Genomic DNA, 22,739 nt, shown 5'->3' on the forward strand with positions numbered 1-22,739 from the left:
TCGGTTTTGTTCAGGGCTGGGTTAAGTGCTTTGGTAAATGCATTTAAAGGGCTTTATAACAAGAGAACAGAAATTCAATAATCACGAAAATCAACTCTTCTGCGTCCGTTTGAGTGGAGCACGATTCGAAACAGTGGTCCACGTTTACAGGCAAACGGTATATCAGACACGTGAAAAGTAAGATATTTTAGAATCGTCAATGTATCCTTTAAACTTGGTGGAACAGGTTTTCGATAAACCGAAAAGTGAAAATATGTATCTTTCAAACTATCCCAAAACGGCGTATGAAGCGGATTTAACGGTTAAACTTGCATGTTTCTCGTTGTTGCATTGGTACACCTGGTATCACGTGAATCGACTGCTTAACTAACTTTACGCACGTTTCGAGATTTTTCCTATGCATACCAATATGAATATACCCTGAATAGTAAAAAAAAAAAAAATGACTAGCTTTATAAAAAAATACCTCCAGCGGACGATGAATGGTGGTAACGCAGGTAGGCGAAGCGGCGGTATCAGCAGCAGTATTGATCGGTGGTTCCTGCATGGGAGGCAGAAGCGCAGTGGCAATAGTCGTTAGAAGATTTTCCTCAGGCAATTTCTCAGGTGCTCCATTATTTGCAGGAACAGCGACGCTGACAGGTGTCATGGGCTGTCCAGAGATAGTTGGCGCGGGCATGAGTGCCTCGAGTATCATCGCCTTAACAGGAATAGGCGGACTGTTTCTTGGCTGCGGAGATCCAGACATAACGTCGTGCTGCTGCTGTCGATGGATCGCCTCGGCGTCCGGAGAAACATGCCCTATCAGATTCACCGTCGAGATTTCAGAGGCTGGAACTGGTGAACCAAGCTGGTGCGTTTCAGCTGCAGAATTGACCAAAGCATCTAATTTCTTAGTCGCGTGTGTCGGAGCAAGGATATTTGGAGGTTGCGAAACCTGCTGCTGCTGTTGCCTGCCGGTCGATATAATCGACCCTCGCTGCTGGACGCTAGCCACAAAATCGCCTCCTGCTCCGCCTCTCTCTGGCTCCTTGTTCTGTGACGGGGAAGTCTCAATGTGGTTCAGATACTTCTCAATGCTGTGTCCGCTTTGCGCAGGAAGACTTTGATCAGGAGCAGTTGCAGCAAACGTCGTCAGGGTGGAGAAATCCCGTTGCTGCTGTTGTTGTTGTTTCATTCGTAGATCGACGACACCTGCACCCTGGACCCGTCCACTGGAGCTTCCGTCTCCGTCTCCGGAGGACAAAAGCCCCGTCGATTCTTTATTGATGTGTCGTGGACTGAGGACCTTCACTTGAGGAGAGTCTTGCATAACGCTGAAGGGATCTTGCGGAGAGAGGGCGAGCGGATGTTGATTTCGAATCATGTCTGCGACCCCGAGCAGATTAACTGCTGTCTCCTCAGAGGGACTCACAGCTGCTGAGACATTAGCGCTAACGACAGACAGAAGTGATGCTGGAGCCTCCCTCGAGCCTTCGCCACTTATTTGCAGGGGACAGGACGCTGCTTGCTGGCTGGTTGCTGTGCTGCTCGGCAGTCCCTGCATGCTGTTTTCGCTAATCATACTGCTTTGACTGCTTTCGTCGAGGATCTCGGTTTTCAGGTTATCGGGGAGTATCAGTTGGAGATCGGAAGACGAGTGAATGCTTAGTATTGGGCTTGCAATCATCGGAGGTGGTGGCATCATTACATTTGTGCACGAACTCTGGGACTGTGTGGTCCACATCATTACAGGCGTTACTGGCGAACTCGATGATGGAGGTGACTGGCAGCTCTCGCTCTTCAATACTTCTTGCTGCTGCTGCTGCTGCTGCTGTTGTTGTTGTGGTTGTTTTTGTTGTTGTTGTTGTTGTTGTTGCACTTGTTGCGGCTCGGAGTGAGGCTGCGACGGCTGCTGTTCCATGGCCGATGCGAAACTTGACGTGCTTGTCACCACTGGCGAAAGTAGCGCTAAAAATTTATTCGGATATTGATTAGCGCTTTGTTGAATACGGATATGCGGTTTTTCCATCACTACCTTCAGATTAATCATTTTTTTTCTCATTTAGATCTTTCTTCCCGACTTTATGATTTTTCAAAAAACAACCACCTGAAAAATTGGTGCTTTCTATTTTTCTATTTTTGTTCTTTTTTTTTCACTCCAAAATCAGTAAAACAATGAACTCCGAACAAAATACAGCCGACACTGAAAAAAAGAATATGATTTTTTGGAAATTTTCCAATCGAACTTATAGTTGTTAATTTATCGACGGTCTTTGAATTGTGTACAGTTACATGTACTTAAAAATCTATTTTTTATTTTACTTTAAATTTACGATTATCATGTAAATTTTACTGAATGGAGTTTTACAATTTGTGAAAAACAATGTGTTGTTTCTATATATTGGCCTGAGAAATTTTGGAATCAACTAATAAAATGAATCATTTCTTAAAACAATGAAAGTTCGTTGAAGCTACGTAGGCAATTTATTAGGTGAATATATTTTATGAAGATAAGTGTACCGAATATTTAAGGAATAAGTTGCAGCTACCTAATTTGTTTCATTGAATGAATTGAAATTTTCATAATCCAACTGGTTTTGATTACGCAATTGTAAAAAAAATTCCGCCTTATCAAATCAAATAAAGTACATATTTCGGTTGAAAGATTTTTTTGTTCTCCTTATGTGCATTGACAAATTAAAAATCGGTCAGCACATCAATTTTTACGATTTTTTGACGACAAGCAATACATTCAATTCCTCGATCGCGTAAAAATTGGATGAAAATCGGTCTGAATGTTCAGAAAAAATTCTGAAACTCTGTAGCGAACTCATATTATTAATTATTGCACTTACAGCTCGTAGAAACGCTTGTCAGAGAAACAACCTCTGTGGACGAAGTCAGAGTGGCTTCGGCTGAAGTAGTGGTCAAAACGGGTAAAACAGATTCTATTTTTCCAACAGATGGTTCAGGAGCGGCAGAGGCAGCGGTATAAAGAAAAGCATGAGGCTCGCTAGTCTTCCCCGATGAAACTGCGTAGAGTTTCACACTAATCGACTCGTTGGGTTCGAGATCTTGGCGTCTGTATGGCGGAACCACGCAGACCAGATGCGTCTGCTGCAGAAATTCCTTGTCAGGAAGCACGGCGCATTCCCAGTGTGGCTCCATGCTGCTCGACATATCTTCGTCGTCCAGGTGAAACACGATTCGTGTATCCTTCAGGAAGTTCTTTCCCAGCACGAACAGCTCCAGCCCACCGGTGCATGGACATGACGTGAGAGATTTTTTGCTGATTTCTGGTATGCCTGGCGGTTGAGCTGAGAAAGTAGAGAAAATGGTAGAAATTAATCACTAGAATCCTTTACAATCTTCCTGCCTTTAAATTTTCCAGTAAATGCTAAGTTCACAGTTTTAAAGTCACCAATCAATTTGGTTTTGAAAATTATCTAACTTTTCCTTGTTTACCTGATCGAACCTACACTTTTTCTCCGAGTCCTTGCTTTGCATTTTGGAACATCTTTTCAATATCTTTAAAAACGTCTGAGTTGAATAGTTCGTAAATAAATAAAAAGCAGAAAACCTAGTTAAATTGAAGTTTATGTTTTTAGCGTACATGTCCACACTGTTATTAAGATCATCATTGTCAACTTTACAAATACATACAGATAATTGAGTGAATGCGGTAAGTGAAATAAGAATTGAAAAAATATCCTAGCAAACTAGTTTAGATTATCAGTAATAGTTGATAAATTTAAAGATTAAATTGAACGCCATATCTCACGGAATTTCCAGAAAAAAAACGCAAATATTTTCGAAATGTCCCTGACTCTTCTGTACCGACCTAAACTTGCTGACATTTACTGGGTTCTCAGGTTTTCCAGAAAAGTAGCCACCGTTTACAAATATTTACGCTTACATGTTTGCCGAAAATTTCACATTTTTCTTTTCTTTTTGAAAGTCTACGTTTCATTGTCAATACGTGAATATATAAGAATTCTCAGACGTTTTCAGAATACTACACTGACTTTTTTCAGAAATTAAGCATACCACAACCATCAAATTTATATCAAAGTTCATTTCTCCGTATTTACGCATAAATAGGAATTAAGCGTTTTACAATCATCTTCTCTTGTTGCTTGATTGATAAACTAATGACAAAAGGAATTCTCAATGTACGAATACTCAATTTCTCAAGTGTAACCCGATTCAATATAACTATCCAGATAACATCTAACGGAACTATTTTGATTTTACCCTGCAAACAGATTGAATGACTGTGACCCTTAGAAACGATTTTACCAAAAGGGACTTGAATTCTGTCAATGTACTACATCTTTATGCAGGAAAATCGACAAATTATGGACAGATATTTCAGTTATTATAATCATTACCAATATCATGGATTTGTTTATGAATTTCCAAAAACCTTTCAAACAAACACTGTCTCATACAGATATTATAAATACTTCTATAACAACTGTTCAAAGCACACTGTCAGTTTCTGGGAAACATGAATGATTCAAAATACTGCAAAGGATTTGTTGCTTTGTGTTTTGAAAAAACGTAATAAAATACATAAGATTTTATAGAATTCGTGAGTATTGTTTTTAATAGTTTTTTTTTTTCTTCGAACAAAACAATTTTTTATTTTGAGTTTATTTTATTGTTGGAGCGATCCTTTTATTTGTTTTTTCTGACAAGTTGTATGGATTACAATATGTCTTGTTAAATTTTCACTCTTCGACAAATAAATGCACGAAACTGTTTATTCATTTGTAATACAGTGAAAAAAATAAATGAACAACAAACCTCCATAGCTTGTCACTTCTGGTATGTTTGATTAATCAATGAGTAATCACCCCCAAACAGTAGGATGAAACCCAGAAAGTCGCGCTACCTTTAAAAGACGTTTTTTTTTGTTTTTTGAAAGAGTATGAAATAGAAACTAAAAAATATATAAACTATTTGACCAGAGTTTTTTTACATTCATCCAATCGATGAGCTTTTAATCATATTGTTATTTTTTTCAAAAAAGAAATGGATACTATTCTTCAGTTTTCTCTTCGTATTCTGATCGGATTGATAATATTAATTTGTTTCAACATTTTTTGACAAGAAATGTCCACTTTGAATCAACAATGATCTAATTTTTTTATTGGAAAAAAACACATGAAGCTTCTGCTGGTAGCCAGAGTTAGCGGCCAAGTGCAGTAGACTTGTTATAAAAAGGATAGTTCGATAGTGTTTGATGCCTGATCAGAATTGCTAAATGTATTAGCTGTTTTTCGCGGAGTTTGAACAGAACTTCGATCACTGAGCGTCACTGCGCCTTGTTTAAATGAAAACAGCAAATTTAACTATGAACTCTGGCTGCTAGTTTTTAGCATAAGGAAGACAACTGAAAAAGCGAATGGATTTTGGAAATTTATGCCTCAAAAACCATTTATTCAATTTCATTAGGGTGTATTTTGTTCAAAAGTGAGTAGATCAAGCGTCACTCAAGTTTTTTTTTTTGTTCGATAATTTAACAGAAAGGAATGTTATTGACGGTGATATCAATCATTTCGCTCGGTTGAGTCGTTTCTGAAAAATCGTGGGCACCGCTAAACATCTCGAAATGGTTGACGTTACAGTCAGGTCAATAACAATGCACCTCGTTAATTGATTCCAATAAAAAAAGAAATGCAAACAAAGCTCGATTTACATACTTTTGAATAAAACACACGCCAATCAAATTGAAAAATTGGTTGTTAAGATATACATTGCTAAAATTCACGTACTTTTTCAGCCTTCTAATCTGTGAACGAAAACTGCAAGTGCATGAAAAATATTGGAAATCGATGGGTAAACGAGTATCTAACAAGTCATTCTGTAGATTTGTTGAAAAAAGGATTATACTCACTGCAAACGATGGGCTGTGAGCAAATTTGTAGAGTTTCAGTGGTGCCGTTAGGGTGCGAAATAGTAGTGCGAAACACCATGCGACACCTGGTAGATTTCTTTTTGCTGCGCCCCTGAAGAATGCCAGCTTCCTGGGGAAACCTATGCTCGACATCAACATTTCGCTCTTTCAGAATGCCGACGCAGTCACAGGTGACCAGCATTTCTTTTGCCGGATCCATGTCCACCTCAATGACAATCGTACCATCCACCTTGCGCTCAACGCAAGGGGTCGAGTTTTTTCCACTCACTCTGCATGCCTGGTAAAACATGTGTGGAGCAACTCGACCCAGGTCTGTGCCAATGAAGACCTGGAGGGTCGTTGGCTTGTCGTAACCGACCAGACGCACTATTGGGAATCCATTTCCTGTCCGATCCTTCACAGCGCCTCGTGAACCCTCTGTTTGGTATCTAGCTCTATGCTGCTGCTCCGGCTGACAGATTATCTGCAGTTGCGTCTTTCCGTCTCTTGACGTACTATCTGAAAATCGTTGGTAATTTCATCTTTATTTGAATATGCAGTAAAGCGCATCCTCTGACATGGAAAAAAAAAATTTCGCTTCGGCACAGTCAAATGCTAAAGTTTGTTCAATTACAATTCGGATCAATGATTTCGATTTGAAACATCAATTTGGAGCAACATATTTTCGTTTTATTCATGTCGTGGTATTTTTTTTTACTTTCAGTTTATCGATTTCCATTGATTTTAACAAAGTGCCCCATTCCAATGAATTCGAGTGATTTTACGATTTGATTAGAGTCATGTAACATCATAATGCAGAACCTTGAGAAATCATTGAAAATCGAGGGTGAAATTGGAAATCGATCGATATCATATGATGTAATAGAAATCAGCATTTGCACGAACATGGGATGTAGCTAAGCAATATGGCGATAAGAACTGGACTATCAGTGGATTGTTTTGGGTCAATTACGCGTAATGAATGTACGGAAAATCCAGCGCAAGCTGTGAAGCTTTAGTTTCTTTGCAAGAAATCTATCTACGGCAATAAATACGATGAAAAAGGTCTCTCAAACCTAAATGTGGCCACATAGTGTAACGGATTATTTTGCCACCAGATGTCACAACGCCATATTTAAATCTAACTTAAACCGCTTGGCTCGCATTGTCAAGTTGCGTCGGTTAATGAGAGTGTATAACCTCAAAGAGGTTAACCTGTAGACTGCCTGTGATCTTTGCGTCATACGGGTCATAAGTGCATAGACACCAAGCGCATCCTTGTTCCTCAAGGAAGGGCTATGAATACGGGTGTTTTACATCCAAGTCTTGCAACGAACTGAAATTTGAGTGGTGGGGGTAGCCGCGTTATTGTCCAAATTGTTTTTGCCACTACTGGCCACTACGCAGCGCTGACAGTTATTCATAGACATATGAGTGACCAGCCCCCTGACACACGGTGCTAAAAGTGGTTCGCAAAATGTCCCTCGATTTGCTGCCAATTTCCACCACTAGTGGCGCTAGTAGTTACCTGACGAGCTTACACGCGGTCAGCGAGGGCAGCGATCGTACCAGAAGTCTACTACTAGCGCCACGTAGAGGAACTAGAAAACGGGGACAAGACGCGTACAATTTTTTAGTATACGAGCAGTGGTGAGTGTCAGGGGGCTGTGAGTGACATTACAACGTAAGGTTATCTGTGTATGAGTATCAAAAAGATTGGTTAGGGTTCCGCCAAATAATAATAATAAGTTTGTGAATAACTCGTAGCGCCGCTCTTGTGGCCATAAGTTGTACTTTTGTTTCGGACGTGAACTGACCACCCCCCACCACGTTCGGTTCAAGACTTATATGTAAGACCGTGGTCAAAACCGACCAGAGCACCCCCTTAAAATCCCATCAAATTTTACGTAAAATCTTGTAAAAATCATTTGAGATCTCTTGAGAGCTTATAAAAATCTTCACGATCTTGTAATATTCCGTGAATTAATTGCGAGTCTCTGAAATTTTTGACGTGATGATTTCAAGGGGGAAACGACTCACATAATTGCGAAATTAGTCTGACAGGGCCTTGATGAGCAAAGGGGGCCCTCTTTGGGCCGAGGACGCCGATGGCTGGCCGCGGCCTTGTGACGCCAATAACGCGACCGACGACGCTTCCTAACCCACCTCTGGGAATAGAAGCACCTCCAATACCATTTGTATTGCCCCTTGCAGCGGTCTTCGTCTCGTTTCGGCCGCGTGCCTGAACTTCCGGGAACGCAAAGTTGGCGTCCTCCGATTCCAGCTTTATGTCCATTCTGCGCCGCTTCGAATCCTCCTCGCCAGCGCTCCAGCCCTGATAAGGAAAGTGAAAGGATAAGGGTGAAAAGGTGGAAGGATTGAGAAATAGAATGGCCACAACGTCGAATTTTAAAAAACGCGGAAGGCTGTTTGACAAAATTTTTAAATTCAGAAACTTGATACGTAGACAAGTAGATATACAGTAACCAAAATAAACAATCGGCAGGATTCTGACAATTTTATGTTTTGACTCTTGTTCTAGTTCTGACGATTTTATGCTTCGGCTTATGTACTCATTCTTACGGTTCTAAGTATACTTCAGATCGCCATGCTTTGACCCTTCTACAATTTAACTTTTTGAAATTATACAGACTAATTTTTCGCTGTTTTTGAAGTTCCATATAGCGTTAGAATTGCACGACGTGCAGACGAAACACTTGCAAAGAGGCAAACGAGTATCTGACCCTTGAACTTCCAAATATGTATAGGTATATATTATATACATTATACATGTGATGTTGGTTTGAATTTTGGAAATGTCTAGAAGACTGCGAACTATCAAAATATTCTGGCTAGGTGGTTAATTATGTGGGGTTGTAAGAGACAGAGGTGTTGCTGTAATGAGGAAATTAGCTTTCACGCTGATTTAAGAGACTGTTTAACTGGTTCAAAAACAGATGTTATTGAAGTTTTCAATCAGCTGTCCAACTAAAACAATGCTCGAACGAAACAATTACGAAGTAAAAGTGCAAATGAGGTTAATGAATATGTATTTGGTCAACACAATATCCCCTCAATACGAAGAAATAAAAATAAAAGGAAATTGAAAAAAAAACTCCTTTCGAAGAAAACCAAATGATCAACAACTTTTAAATCGTCGTATTACTATTCTGCCTTCTGTTTTAGTAAAAACTTTATCGTATATCATACATCAGTAACAAAACATATCTGACTTTATTTTTAAATAAGTTATCTACAAATCACCGTAAAAGCAACACATTGTAATAACAACAGAAGAAATTCAATTTAGAAAATAATTAAAATTCAAGAGAAAAAATACTCAAGCTACTTAGTAAAAAGGGTCTGAATAACATGGGTCGAAATAGTATAATATGAATGACAGACTGATGACTACATTCAAATATTATTTCAATCAGTAATTGTTTAGAATCTAAATCAGTTTCACATCTTTGGCATGTGGATAGACGATATTAATAGGTGACACCCGTTTCAATATCTAAAGAAAACAGATTAGTACTTGGAAGATTTGATCAATCTATAATTATTGTTTGCTTTTGTTTACGAAGAGTACACAAAGAGAAAAGTTGTTTATGTTTGAGCATCACGCAGGTATATCCACTGGTATTTTTTTCGTTTTGTTTCTCCATATGAATGGGACATTTTTTTGGCCTAATTCAACTTGATTAACCCCATCGTCAGTTGGAATTGTCCATTTTTTATTCTGTAACTCTCCCGTTTTGACATTATTTTGCTCAGACCGTACATCTGATTATACACGTCAATCCCCGAATAACAGAGAAGTGTAAATAAATATCAGACTAAAGTTGGGAGTTAACGTGACGAAACACCGAAGGACAAATGACGTTTTTTTTTTATTTGAATTACATTTAGAACGACTTCGAGCGAGTTAAAGTACTGAAGTTTTAAAGTATGACTGTTTTCCTCCATCATCATTTAGTCAGAATTTCACAGCCACAAAACGAACTTATATTTTCTAGCTGGAGCTATATTTTTCAACCGTAGTAAAAAATGAAAATAGTCAATAGGGCCTCGGGACCATTTACTCGTTAAAATTGCAAACAACTTTTGCTTAGAAATCGGTCATGAATCGTTTAAAACGAGTTTGAAACCCTTATGAATCACTTGAAACCACTTCAAAAATAATTTTTAAATCGTCGAGATTAGTTCAAAATTGTTTGTAATCATTGTATAACCGCTTGAATTCACTTGAAATCACTTGTAAGCCGTTTGAAACTGGTTGAAATTGGTTTAAAACAGCTGGAAATCATTTTCAAACCAATTAAAAATGTTTAAAATCACTTGGAGACCGATCGAAATGGTTCTATCACCTGATCGTTAAGTAAATACCCTTTCGTTAAGGACAGTAAACGCAATTGTAAATGTTTGTCTGTGAACCAGTGTGAATACGATAGAATTATACTTACGGCGTTGGAGAGCTGCTGCTGCTGCTGCTGCTGCTGCTGCCGCTCTTCGAAGCCGAGGCCCGAGTCGTTAGAATTGTCACAGGCGTCCTGGGCGCTTATCAGTCTCGCCGCGAGTTCATCGGAACCCCGGATACCAGAGTTTGGCCTCGCCGAGGCAAGCAGCACCTTGGGCTGCGCACTTTGACGAGGGTGGTTGATCCTCCTCGAGGAATATGTTCTAGCCGTTGGCGCTACCGTTCCTCTCGCGGAAGTCCCAGTCGCAGTTGATGACAGACCCCCAGCACTTCCTGCAGAGGGGCGGAAACAGAGAAAACTGTGTTATGATGGAAAATAGTAAGGATGAATTGGTCTGAATGATCGGAAGCTGTGAAAAGAGACGAACGAAAAAATTTTACAACAACCTGCAGCGGTGTTGTTCGAACCAACGATTCGCGAACACGAACGAAACAATATTTCCACTGGGCAATAGAAATGATTCTGAGCAAATTCGATTGCAACAAGTTGAAATGTCAACTAGTTGAAAAAATGGCGAAGGGTTGACCACTCTTAGAATCCAGTGTGCGCCAATAATCAAATTTTACGAAATCTTTTAAATCCTGAACAAATCTTGAGAAACCCTGCAAAATCTTAATTGAAATTACACGCATTCTCTGTAATCCCATGAAATTGTTCAAAATTCTTTCAATAGTTGTGGATTTTTATGAAATCTTTGAAATTGTATTGCATCTTAAATACTTTGAAATCTTACGAAATCTTTTGGATTTTATGAAATCTTTGAAGTCGCATGAAAGCCTGAAATCGTACAAGATTTTTCGAAAACCTTTCGAAATTCTTTGAAATTACATATATGCCTGAAAATCCTTTTGAAGCTCGTAAAATCCCGTGAAATAATTTGGATACTCTGAAATATTTGAAATCATGTAGAATCATTTGAAACGATTCAATCTTGAAATCTACCGTACAAAGCTACTGATGTTGAGTGATTGGCCCCTCGCATAAATCTATGTTTATCCAATCTAAGATATTCTAACTAATGGTAACATTTTTCTCAAACAACTTCTGTAAATTTCTACAGTGAACGAAAAAATCCCCCAAAAATGTTTTAGCTTATCTTATTCAAACTTGTTTTCATTCATTTCTATCACACAGTATGGATGTTGTTTTATTCCTTATTACAGGAATGTTTACTAGTTTATTTGTTTTCTTCATGTCGATACCGAAACAATTTCTGGGACACAGTGCGCACGATGAACAATTTTAAAAACTTCTGAAGTTAAGCAAATCACTACGATTTAGGGGAAGACTTGGGTGAAATCGTTAGAATTCCTCAGTTTCACGTATACAAATCTTTTGCCTATGTGTGTATGTATATTTTACAGTTATTCTTTCGTATAATATAGTAATTCTGGCTTCTGTTTGACGGCACGTATCAGAAATTCTATAACCATACGAGAACTGTTTAGATTTTAAAATCTGTCTACACCACCATTGAATGCGCCGCCTTAAGGCGATGCCGCGATCATTCTTTTGTTCGACCTAAATTACGAAGCTCATTACCGACTTTTCGATTAACTCGTAAAATAAGACGTAAAATCGATTTTCCTTAACACGCTCAATCATTTCGACGCATGTAAAATCTGCCTCGATAGAGACGGTATGACTTTTATTCGTTCCATCTCACACCCGAATTCTGACGTAAATCTTTCGTTATCGATTTACATTATTATCTATCGAACATTGAGAATAAAGCCATCGACGACAAAATTTACTGTACAACGAAATTGGATATTCAGAAAAAACTAATTTCTTTTCTCCACACATCATCAACAATTTTCTACCTAATTATAAAAATCTTTATGATTCTATTCAACCCAAATTTAGTTTTTACTTAGTTCGTGTGTTGTGAATTCAAACAAAATCTGAACCTCCAATATCATTTATATTACATTCATTTAATGGACAGTTCTTGACAAAATTACTGACTTGCAAGTTGTGAAGAACATGCTGAACTGTCTCCTTATTCTTTATTGACTAAAATTCAATCGGTTTTGGAGATGGTATTCACTCGTTACCTTGGCTTGTGTCAACGAACTTAAATGTGTTTTTGTCAAGTTATTACTTCACACTTAATACAAGCAACGCTGAACATAGAATTTAGCGTTTACTATATTCCGCATTTTTTTCTACGAGTCGCAACGTTTTAAAATGTGATATTAATACGAGATGCGTATAAAATTTTTTAAATTCACAATTCCGCGACTTAATACGAGAGAAAAGAGATATATATCTAATAAATTCAAATCCGTACAAACCACATACTATATTATAATATGTAAACGAATATGTGATAATTAAAATTTTTTTATAATGATAGTAGGACTTGGATTTGAGATAAATGTATCAAATTTACCAAGTAATTATATCTTCAATCGCGTTCGGCTCAAGAAATTAAAATACCATATATTAGAACGACAGATTGGACGTGAGCCAAGAATCAATATTTTTTATTAATTTTAAGCGGAAAAATATAAACTATTGCACATATAAACGAAAGCTTAGATATTGAGGTTTCATTTCAATCATTGATTCAAAATTCTCAAAAGTCGAATAAGTTGATTCAATTTCACTCTACGATGGTTCATTTTATTGAAAAGAATAGCTTCTACAATTCGAACCTAACACTTCTTTTCAACGTGTTGACATACTTAAATATCTGACTTAACAACACTGCTACGATACCGATTACGATCAACAGATAGCAATACTGATTTCGAAATTCGAAAACTGGAAAATCTGTTTCAGTGAATTTAGAGAAAACAATAATTTGGATAAAATATGATTTACGGCGGAGAGAAATCGAACAATTAAATTGACAATTTAATCATCGCTGTCGTCAGAGCACTTCAAAAAGTTTTCACGGAGTACAATAACCGATATTCCTCCATTCCTTTTTCCCCGATTTTCAGTCGGACTTTAAGAGTAATGCATGCGCGCGGTTGTGATGTTATTTAGCCGTCATTAGGAGCATAAAATTTTTCAATCAGCATTTCCTAGATGGGCCGATCTCCCTTATCGTTGCCCAAAGCAAAGGCACGCGTCTGTCCGTGGAAAAGTTCGACGCAAACATCCATAACGCAAAATGCCCGCGGTCAGAAATCGAACCCTGAGAATCCTGTCGCGGACCCAGAGTTGAACATTTGTATCACCTGCAGACGCATCCGTAGAAAAAAGATGGTAGATGTGATTCTTCAGGACGAATACAAAATCAAGACTCTTTCACGAGCTTTGTCCGATCGCTTTGCCAGCGGTAACTAATTGTCGCAAACGAAGGGGCTGATGGAAAAAGAATTACGATCGTTCCAATCGTACAAGAAGTACGATTTAGTTGACAGGATTCTGGCTTCAAACTCGTGGTCATAAATTGATACTCTTTATTGATCATATTGCGAGGCAATCGTTACACATGGAGTAATCACAGAATTATCATATTCGTTAGCTATGGATTCCGATTCAAAAATTCAAGAAACAAAAAACAGTCCAATGTTAAACGAAAGCTTAGATGATAATGATGCTTCGTTCCGAATCGCTTCGAAATTGTTATAAATTCATTCGATTCGGTCAATTTTACTCTAGGATAGTGTATTTTATTCAGGAGACTGTTTTCTACAAAGTCAATACTACTTCTAAATGCAACGAGCCACCTTAGTCTCAATTTTAACGGATATAATAGATTTTTATTAATTTTCGAAGCGATTTGAAATAAAGTATTTCTCAATGTTGCCCATTTTTGCAGGGATCTTCGTAGCTGGTGAGTATAAGAATCCGATAAATGTACTCAACGTACGATCGTGTGCGTAAAAAAAAAAAAAAAAAATTACTAAAATGTATCGTTTTCTAGCCAACCTCCTGAACGTTGTGACATCACTTCCAAATTTGACCTGCATGTTATTTTTAAACGTAGAGAATATTGAGCGATGATCACCGTGCTATTTGGCCGCTTGTTTTCTACCGTGCGAGTAATGATCCAGTTTATACGGTTATTCGAAATCGCTTGACACTCAAAGCTCGACGTAACATAACGTTGAAGAAATCGACGCAGAAAATAACACCTGTAATAAAGAACAATGAAAGAAAGATACATTAGCCCGTGGCAATTTTGACATGCAGCAGAACTCGTTCTCTTCAAGAAACATTCGAAGAATTCTTTGCACTGTTCAGGAAAAGCTCTAGGCCCACGGAACTCAGATTTGATTGTAATATTAAATCGCAATCGTAACTTTGATCGTCAGTTCAAAATTGGGGTCGAAAAGAAAGTGTTAAATTGGGTGAATTTTCGATCGAAATTAATTGAAAACAGCAAAAACGTCTGGGAACCACATAGCAGCATGTCATCGTATCGTCGCAGAGTAAATCACCTCATATGTATGAGAATATCTTCATAAGAATAGTGTATACGAAGTGTCAAAACGATAATGTATGAACCGGGGTATTTTTGACGGTATGTTGTGCCACAAATGCATTTTGTAATGTGAGTTTTCAATTTTTGTACAACAGTTTACCGCCCGATGTTTTTGGAACATAATTTATCACATGAAAATCAGTCTTGTCCACCCATGATTAGATATATTATGTCAGAAGTAAAAGCGGTCGGGACTTGTCATTATCCATATTAGTTTGGAATTTGACCGAAGAATATATAAGGTATTCCAAGAGGATAACAGCGAGCCACGAGTCTAACAGCAATGGTCAATGTTCGAATCATGACAATACTTAAGAACAACTTCTATCGATATTTCTTTATTGGGATATAGTGGCTGTAAAATTAACAGAGAAACTTCACAACACAAAGGTTTCAGATAAGTATAAATACGGGCATTGTCAACACGGGTGACCTTATACTATTGATATTATCAAAAAGCGTCACGTTATAGTAAAACAGTGTAAATAATGAATAGGCTTATGAGTTTACAGCAGTATAGCTACTTACATCTATGATCAGATGTATTTTATTTCACTAATTCACTAGATACGTGGTATAAAAGACCTCGTGATGAAACTGCGTAGTTGCTAAATTGCTTTAGGACACAGTGGTAATTTACCTGAAATAAGACCTTTCAAAGTATGAAACTTGTCCCGGTACAACAGAGAATGTTGCGTGGCCAAAGTGTTCTGTACAATAACTTATTCTTGACATCTTAAAGTTTGGCGGGAAAAAATGATAGGTGATAAAAAGTTTTTTTTCTTAGTATTACAAGAAATAATGAGAGTCACGTAACGCGAAGGAGAAGAGAAAAAAATTAATTAGAATCCTATCAACGTTTACTGTTTCATGAATATCGAGTATTCTAACGAGATGAGATAACGTTTTAAGAATATCGGACGCAGTTCACGTTTTAAAAGGCATCGGAATTGGTCGGTTTGACTTTGACCCACAAGTTGAAAATATCAGATGCTACTCCTGGACTGATTAAACGGGCTCCTTTGTTTGTAGGTTTCATATGCATTGGACAAGCGCAGGAAACTGAAAAACGTGATAAAGTCTAATCGATAAAAATTTCGAGTACATGCTGCATTCTTGAACAAAAGTCGTTGCGTTAAAATGCGTTAGTTTAATTTTCATCAGATTTTTCGATGTTTTCATGTCCAGAGAATTGTCTCTGATCATTTTGAGACAGACTCATCAATTTTTTGAGTAAAATCGAATGTGCTCTTTCCGCTGGCGTTATCCGAAAAACAATTCACGTAGATCTTACGTCCAACAAGAACTCAAAAACGTATGGACCGATTCAGATGATATTTAGACCATTGGTTTGCCTGCATCAGGATGAATGGAGTTCACATTACGATTCGGAAAATTAGGAGAAAAGAGGGAAAACCGTTTCAATAAATTTCCAGCAACGTTATTCGCGCCAATGTTGGTGAGTACGAATGGAACAGTATCCTAACAGTAGCAGATTAATGTTTAAAAATGCAATAAAAAATGAATAAATGAGTTAACCCTTTCAGTCATAGTGGGACCGCTACGGTCCCACCTTTTAAAAAATCACCTCAGAGCTCTAATATTGAACCAAGGCCTCTGAAAATACGTATCTAGGGGTTTTTTGAATCGCTGAACACGGTCAGATTTTGAAAATTCAAAATTGTGGATCCGCTATAGTCGATCCAATTGGGCAATGTGACAACAAAAATTTTAATCACATAAAATCCTATTTTATCAGGAATATTCCTTCAAATATACATTAGAAATAAATATTTCAGTTAATTTGAGATGAAATTTGAGATAATTAAAATCCGTCGTTCCTTATCATTATCATTGATATATATATAAAAAAAAAAATTGTCGATTTATTTTGAAACAGTCTAATATATATATATATAAATATATATGCGTGCGTGCGTGCGTCATAATAGGGGTATTGAAAAAAAAACAACTAGAAGAAAAATCACAAAAAAATTTTAAAAAAAAAACAGAAAAAAACAAACACAAAAATGGAACTAGATGCTCTCCACGTCCTCGTCGTTAGTTCCGGGTAGCGGTAAGGGAAAGACACTAATATAGACAAAGAAAGATAAGATGGCACTTGCCATCTTGAATTTAGAAATTATAAAGTTATGACTTCAGATTCGTGATCAGCGATTCCAAAACCCCCCAAACTACTAAATTCAGGCCAAAATATTGAGTAGAAAGATATATAAAACTTGACGTCCACCATATTGGATCCGCCATTTTGAATTTTGAAAATCTAATGTCAGATTCGTAATCAGCGACCCCGAAAACCCCTGAGTACAAAGTTTTAGAAGAATTAATAAGTATTTGGAATGTCACATCCGCCATATTGGATCCGCCATTTTGAATTTTGAAAATCTAATGCCCGATTCGTAATCAGCGACCCCGAAAACCCCTGAGTACAAAGTTTTAGAAGAATTAATAAGTATTTGGAATTTCACGTCCGCCATATTGGATCCGCCATTTTGAATTTTAAAAATCTAATGCCAGATTCGTAATCAGCGACCCCGAAAACCCCTGAGTACAAAGTTTTAGAAGAATTAATAAGTATTTGGAATGTCACGTCCACCATATTGGATCCGCCATTTTGAATTTTAAAAATCTAATGCCAGATTCGTAATCAGCGACCCCGAAAACCCCTGAGTACAAAGTTTTAGAAGAATTAATAAGTATTTGGAATTTCACGTCCGCCATATTGGATCCGCCATTTTGAATTTTAAAAATCTAATGCCAGATTCGTAATCAGCGACCCCGAAAACCCCTGAGTACAAAGTTTTAGAAGAATTAATAAGTATTTGGAATTTCACGTCCGCCATATTGGATCCGCCATTTTGAATTTTAAAAATCTAATGCCCGATTCGTAATCAGCGACCCCGAAAACTCTCCACAAACCCCCGAGTAGCAATTTTCATCCAAATCGGTGCAGATGAAAAATGCATGACTGAAAGTGTCAACACTCTACTTCTTTGACGAATCTAGTTTATAAACAACACCTTTCACACACCTTATTTCATTCTTTTCCCTAAAAGAATATACCTGGAAAATTTTTTTTTTTTTCGTGTTATGTAAATGGAAAGTTTCAAATGGCCAGCTGACACCTTTTAAAATTGAGCTAAAAATTTTTCCCAACGAGAGAATTTTTTTCTTAATAAATAGGTCCTTTTAAAACCATAAATTCGATAGATTCGTTTGTTTCGCGTACCCTGATGGCCACTCAACGTGATCTGTAAAAAAAAATGTTTAAATTAAAGAAGAAGAAAAAAAAAAAAAAAAAAAAAGAAAGAAAACCTAAATTATCTAGCATAACGAGCAGGACAACGCACAACAACGCAATAAAGTTGTAAATATATCACTACAGGGGAAGAATCTCCATGAGTTAGTCACGCAGTCGGAGCGGGTTGCTGTTAATTGCACGCGAATGAATTCGCAATTGCAACGAGGCGACGACACAGGGGATGAGAGGCTGCGGTGGGTTTGCTCTCGCATCGGAGCAGCGCCGTCAATGGACATGGAGAGCAGATCCGCGATATGTTATTTGTTACGGGCGCGAGGAAAATCACGGAGTTAATGTCAACGACCGGAGTACCTATGCATCGTCGAGTCGACTCAAATGTGTCGGCGCCAATAGCGATGCGATGCGTCGCGTCGTTGCAGAGAGCCGCCTGTGCAGACGGCGCGAGCACAATGCAACGAGATCGGGCTTCGAGGACGCTTCGGTGAGTGATAATCGGTCAATGAAACTGCACGAGCGACGACGAGTCGGCGATCGGACAGGACGGGGGATCCACCATCCGCGGATGGATCGGGTGGGAATTTTTTTTTTTGCAACAAACTAAAACGGCGAGAAATAGAGGAGAAATGGAAATATTGTTGCAGGGGGCTAGAAGTAATAGAATGGTTAGAAAATAGAAGAGACGCGATATCGAATTTTCAATAATGCGAAAATCTGTTTCGCAGAGTTTCAAGATGTAGAAACGGCGGAGTAGAGAAAAGCCAAAACGTACAATCGTCAGAATGGATGAGAATCTTACAAATCTTACTTTGGTTTTCTATACTTTGACCTTAATACATTTTTACTTTTTGATACTTCGACCTTTTACATTTTGAAATCACATGAAACGGATCTTCGCGTCTTCGAAAACTCGAGGTTTGTGATCATTCTATATCGTGTGGACATTCTATTTTTCGGACCCCCCCCCCCCCCCCCTCATTTTTTGTAAGGTAGAGTTTCAAAACTAGATTAGTCGTGCAGTGAGAAGAGCGACCATAATACCGCATTGTTAAAAGAGTGAAAGTTCAAACGATGACCCCATAGTAATAAGGATCAAAATATCCTATTTTCATAAACGTTAAAATCTGTTTCATAGTATTTCAAAATGTAAAAAAGGCTAAGTAAAAAATAGTACAAATGTAAAAAAGGTTAAAGCGTGGGCAACCAAAATATAGAATTACGACAACGAATAAGAATATAAAAAACCAAAACAGAATTTGCAGAATCCTGACGATTCTACATTTTGACTTATCTATAATCAACCTTTCTACATGTCGAAACTCTATGAAACAGATTCTCATATTTGTTAACATTCGACATTGTGGCCCAACTCCTAAAAAAAAAAAAAATGAGAAGTTAGAAGCTGAAATGGGTGATTTTGTAATCTTGTTCAACCGGTTTCCCGTTATACACACGGAAAAAAAATGTAAAATTCCCCACATATACAAGTTGAACTAAATTTCTGCAAGCTCGAATCTTGAGCAGAACGTATCCAAATATAATATTTTCGAATAAAAAGAAATGTGCAGGACTGTGCCTTTCAGACCAGTCAAGTTATTGCTTTGTTTTCTCGCCGCGCGTTTTCAACAGCGAGAGATCGCGCGTGATGCATAAAAACTGCAAATACCTACCGTCGATATGCTCACAACGCGAGTGGAAGATACAAGCCGTCGTCTACCAATGAGCGGATGGATGCACAGCTCGTCTCGGTGTCGGTATGGTACGACTAAATGACACTAATGACATCAGAGATAGTCTAGTCAAATAAACAAGATAACGGGCGATAATGGATGCAATAGAGCAAAACCATACCTGCAGCTAATCGTAACTACGGAGGAAGCTCGGCCCTTGCGAAAATTACGCAGTACGATTGTTGGGATTATTGTTAGTTAGGTGGTGATTTTAACAAGTGTCGATAAATCCATTGTTTAGGTGAACGTGCTTGAATGCCTTTTCATTTGTTATTTAACGTCTTTGCTTTATCAAGAGCGTCGAACGACTGAGAGGACGCCCTCGTCCTCGGTGGAAAAACAGGTTGTTTTTGAAGGACCAGGGCCCTCTCACACATTTTAACTTATACAAACATATGAAAAAGAAATTACTCGTAGGGAGCGAAGAAATAATAAATAATAAATAATAAACAATAACATAACATAATATAATAGGAACTGATTCAGGATCAATTTGCATATTTCAACAACGATCTCATTCGATGCATTAACATTCCTTCATTGAGAAAAATATCGTCGTCATACGGTGTTTATCGGGGAAATTTATTAAAATGGTTATATGCTTCAAATATTTTTCGGAAACAAATGAAAATGTGGCACGAGTACAGTTTAATGTGGTTATGGTTGTCGATATTAGATTTTCTGATTATTGTTACGTTAAATCGATTTGTTTAGTTGACTAAATTTTCATCAGCTAAATAAAGCCTTGACATCAATTTATTGTTGCACCGACATTAAATTATCGCAATAGTTACAAGAATATATGATGCGAGTGATCGTGATGAAAAAGAATAGTAAAACACACTATATTTTCCGATTACAATTACAAAACTCATTGTTATTTTGTACCGAAAACTACGATTTTCGGTTACGGTAAGGCATTGGGACAATTAAGGACTCTGTAGTAACCATAACTAAAAATTTCTCGCAGTGAAACTTGGCAGATTGAGCATCCGACTTTGCATGCGCGAGTTTTGGCGAATTTTCATGCAGGCTAGCCACCTCAAACTTCAGCCGTCAATCGAGATTTTTAAAGGTTACGTAGGTCATGCAAAATTTTTATGGTTAAGCAGATGTCAAATAATCACTGTAGTGATTCGGGAATGGTAGAAAAACTTTTACCGTCAACTGACTAATGACTGTTTACTGCCACCAGTTGTCATATACTTAAGAGGGTTTCCCAAGTAAGAGCGGTACAAAATTTTCATTTTATTCAATATTTTTTGTGACTAAACTAATAGACGGAACAGGATGAACCAAACCCTATTCTAAAGCTGCGGGCGTTTGCTTTGAGACACAAAAACGATTTTCAAATTATCTCAAAAATTGACTCCTGTGCGTACGTTTAAGCGGAGCTCTGCAGAAAACGATTAGCAAAATGGTAACCACGTTCGCAGGCGGACGGAATATCTGAAAAACCACGACTTTTTAGAATCATCAATATATTCTCTAAACTTCTGTGGAACGGATTTTTGATAAACTGACATTTGCCTTAGCTGCAACTTTTTTCATCAGATTTCGTGTGTTTTTTTTTCCAGTTTTTCGAGAACTATTTTATTAATTTCTCAAAAATAAAAACTCGAATCCGAAATCCATTCCATTGAAGCTTAGCGGACATGTTGACGATTCTAAAAAGTCTTAGTTTATGTATGTTGGATATTCCATCCACCTACAAACGTGGTTACCATTTTGCCAATCCTTTTCTGCAGAGTTCTACTTGAACGGACTTACGGGAGTACATTTTTAAGATGATTGAAATTTTTATGTTTTTTGCTTTCAAAGCGGAAATTTGTAGCTTTCGACTGACGATACCGGAGCTAGCGGCCAGAATTAGCACCTAAACGTTCTAACGTTCGTTCGAATAAGGCAGTAAGGTCCGAAAAACAAAATTTTTGCAAATACCTTGAACACCCAATGCTTTTACAGAATTCCGAGAATGGAACTGAACTGCATTTTTCTACTTCCCAAAAGTTAAACACGTTTGTCTGTCAACTCTGGCTGCTAGTTTCAGCTTCATTTTCGAATAAATTTTGTTTCGTTCTCTTCCACCCATTAGTCTAGCCACAATGAACCAATAATATGACCGTGTTCAACTGCTCTTACCTGAGAAACCCCCTTACAACATATGTAATTTCAATTTGACACTTAACGCGGGGGAATTTGACATCTCATGCCCCATTTCGAGTGAGTTGGCTTCCCTGCCTCGAAGTCGAAAATATCACCGTCCCTTCGTTATACGGTCGATAACTTCAGTATATCCGTTTTGCATGCTACTCTTCGTGAATGATATACGGTGATGTGCAGGCCTTATTAAACACATAGAGAAATAAAAACGTGCAGTCAATTAGCGACTGACCTTTGAACCCCAGCGACGTATAAGAGCAATAACCCGCGTGAAATCAGAATAAAAGCAACGTAAGGAAAAAAGAAGGAAAGAAAAGAAGAACGAAAACAAGAGGCAATCGATCAAAAGGCCTGTATGGAGAAGAAGAGATCGGTCAACGAGCACATGCACCAACGGCACTGATCACGCATCGATGGAACGACTTGTGCAGTCCCGTTGACAATGAGCAAGCAATATGACACGGAGCAGAGCATGTCATCCACCATTGTCGGTGTTTCAGACTTCATGCACCAATTGAAGATTTATGTAACGAATCCATGTGGTCCATATGAATTCGTTCAAATCCGTTCGATTGTATCCATCGGTTGACACTCGTTGAACGATCCGGACAGACTCCATGAGAATGATTTTAAATGGAACTGGGAAAAACATCATCGCGATTTCAGTGTTCACTGTATCGGTCCGATGGTGCACGGGCAATCTATTCCACGATGTAAAATTATGAGGTAGAAAATATGTGTATGAGACGATTATAAC

General features: G+C 37.9%; 1 protein-coding gene across 2 annotated transcripts in view; it reads right to left on the reverse strand.

Annotated features, from left to right (window-relative positions):
• The window catches only part of LOC107223604 (nuclear factor of activated T-cells 5), a 65,239-nt gene that overhangs the window by 1,237 nt on the left and 41,263 nt on the right, over window positions 1-22,739 (reverse strand). For both annotated transcript variants that reach the window (XM_046741798.1, XM_046741797.1), the window contains exons 2-6: window positions 10,351-10,637; window positions 8,051-8,219; window positions 5,885-6,403; window positions 2,838-3,299; window positions 467-1,950 (exon numbers count right to left, since the gene is read on the reverse strand). In XM_046741798.1, coding sequence (XP_046597754.1) covers window positions 467-1,950; window positions 2,838-3,299; window positions 5,885-6,403; window positions 8,051-8,219; window positions 10,351-10,637 — 2,921 coding nt within the window. The remainder of the gene's footprint in view (window positions 1-466; window positions 1,951-2,837; window positions 3,300-5,884; window positions 6,404-8,050; window positions 8,220-10,350; window positions 10,638-22,739) is intronic.

The sequence above is a fragment of the Neodiprion lecontei genome, chromosome 5 (genome assembly GCF_021901455.1).
Source record: "Neodiprion lecontei isolate iyNeoLeco1 chromosome 5, iyNeoLeco1.1, whole genome shotgun sequence".
Lineage (NCBI taxonomy): Eukaryota > Metazoa > Arthropoda > Insecta > Hymenoptera > Diprionidae > Neodiprion > Neodiprion lecontei.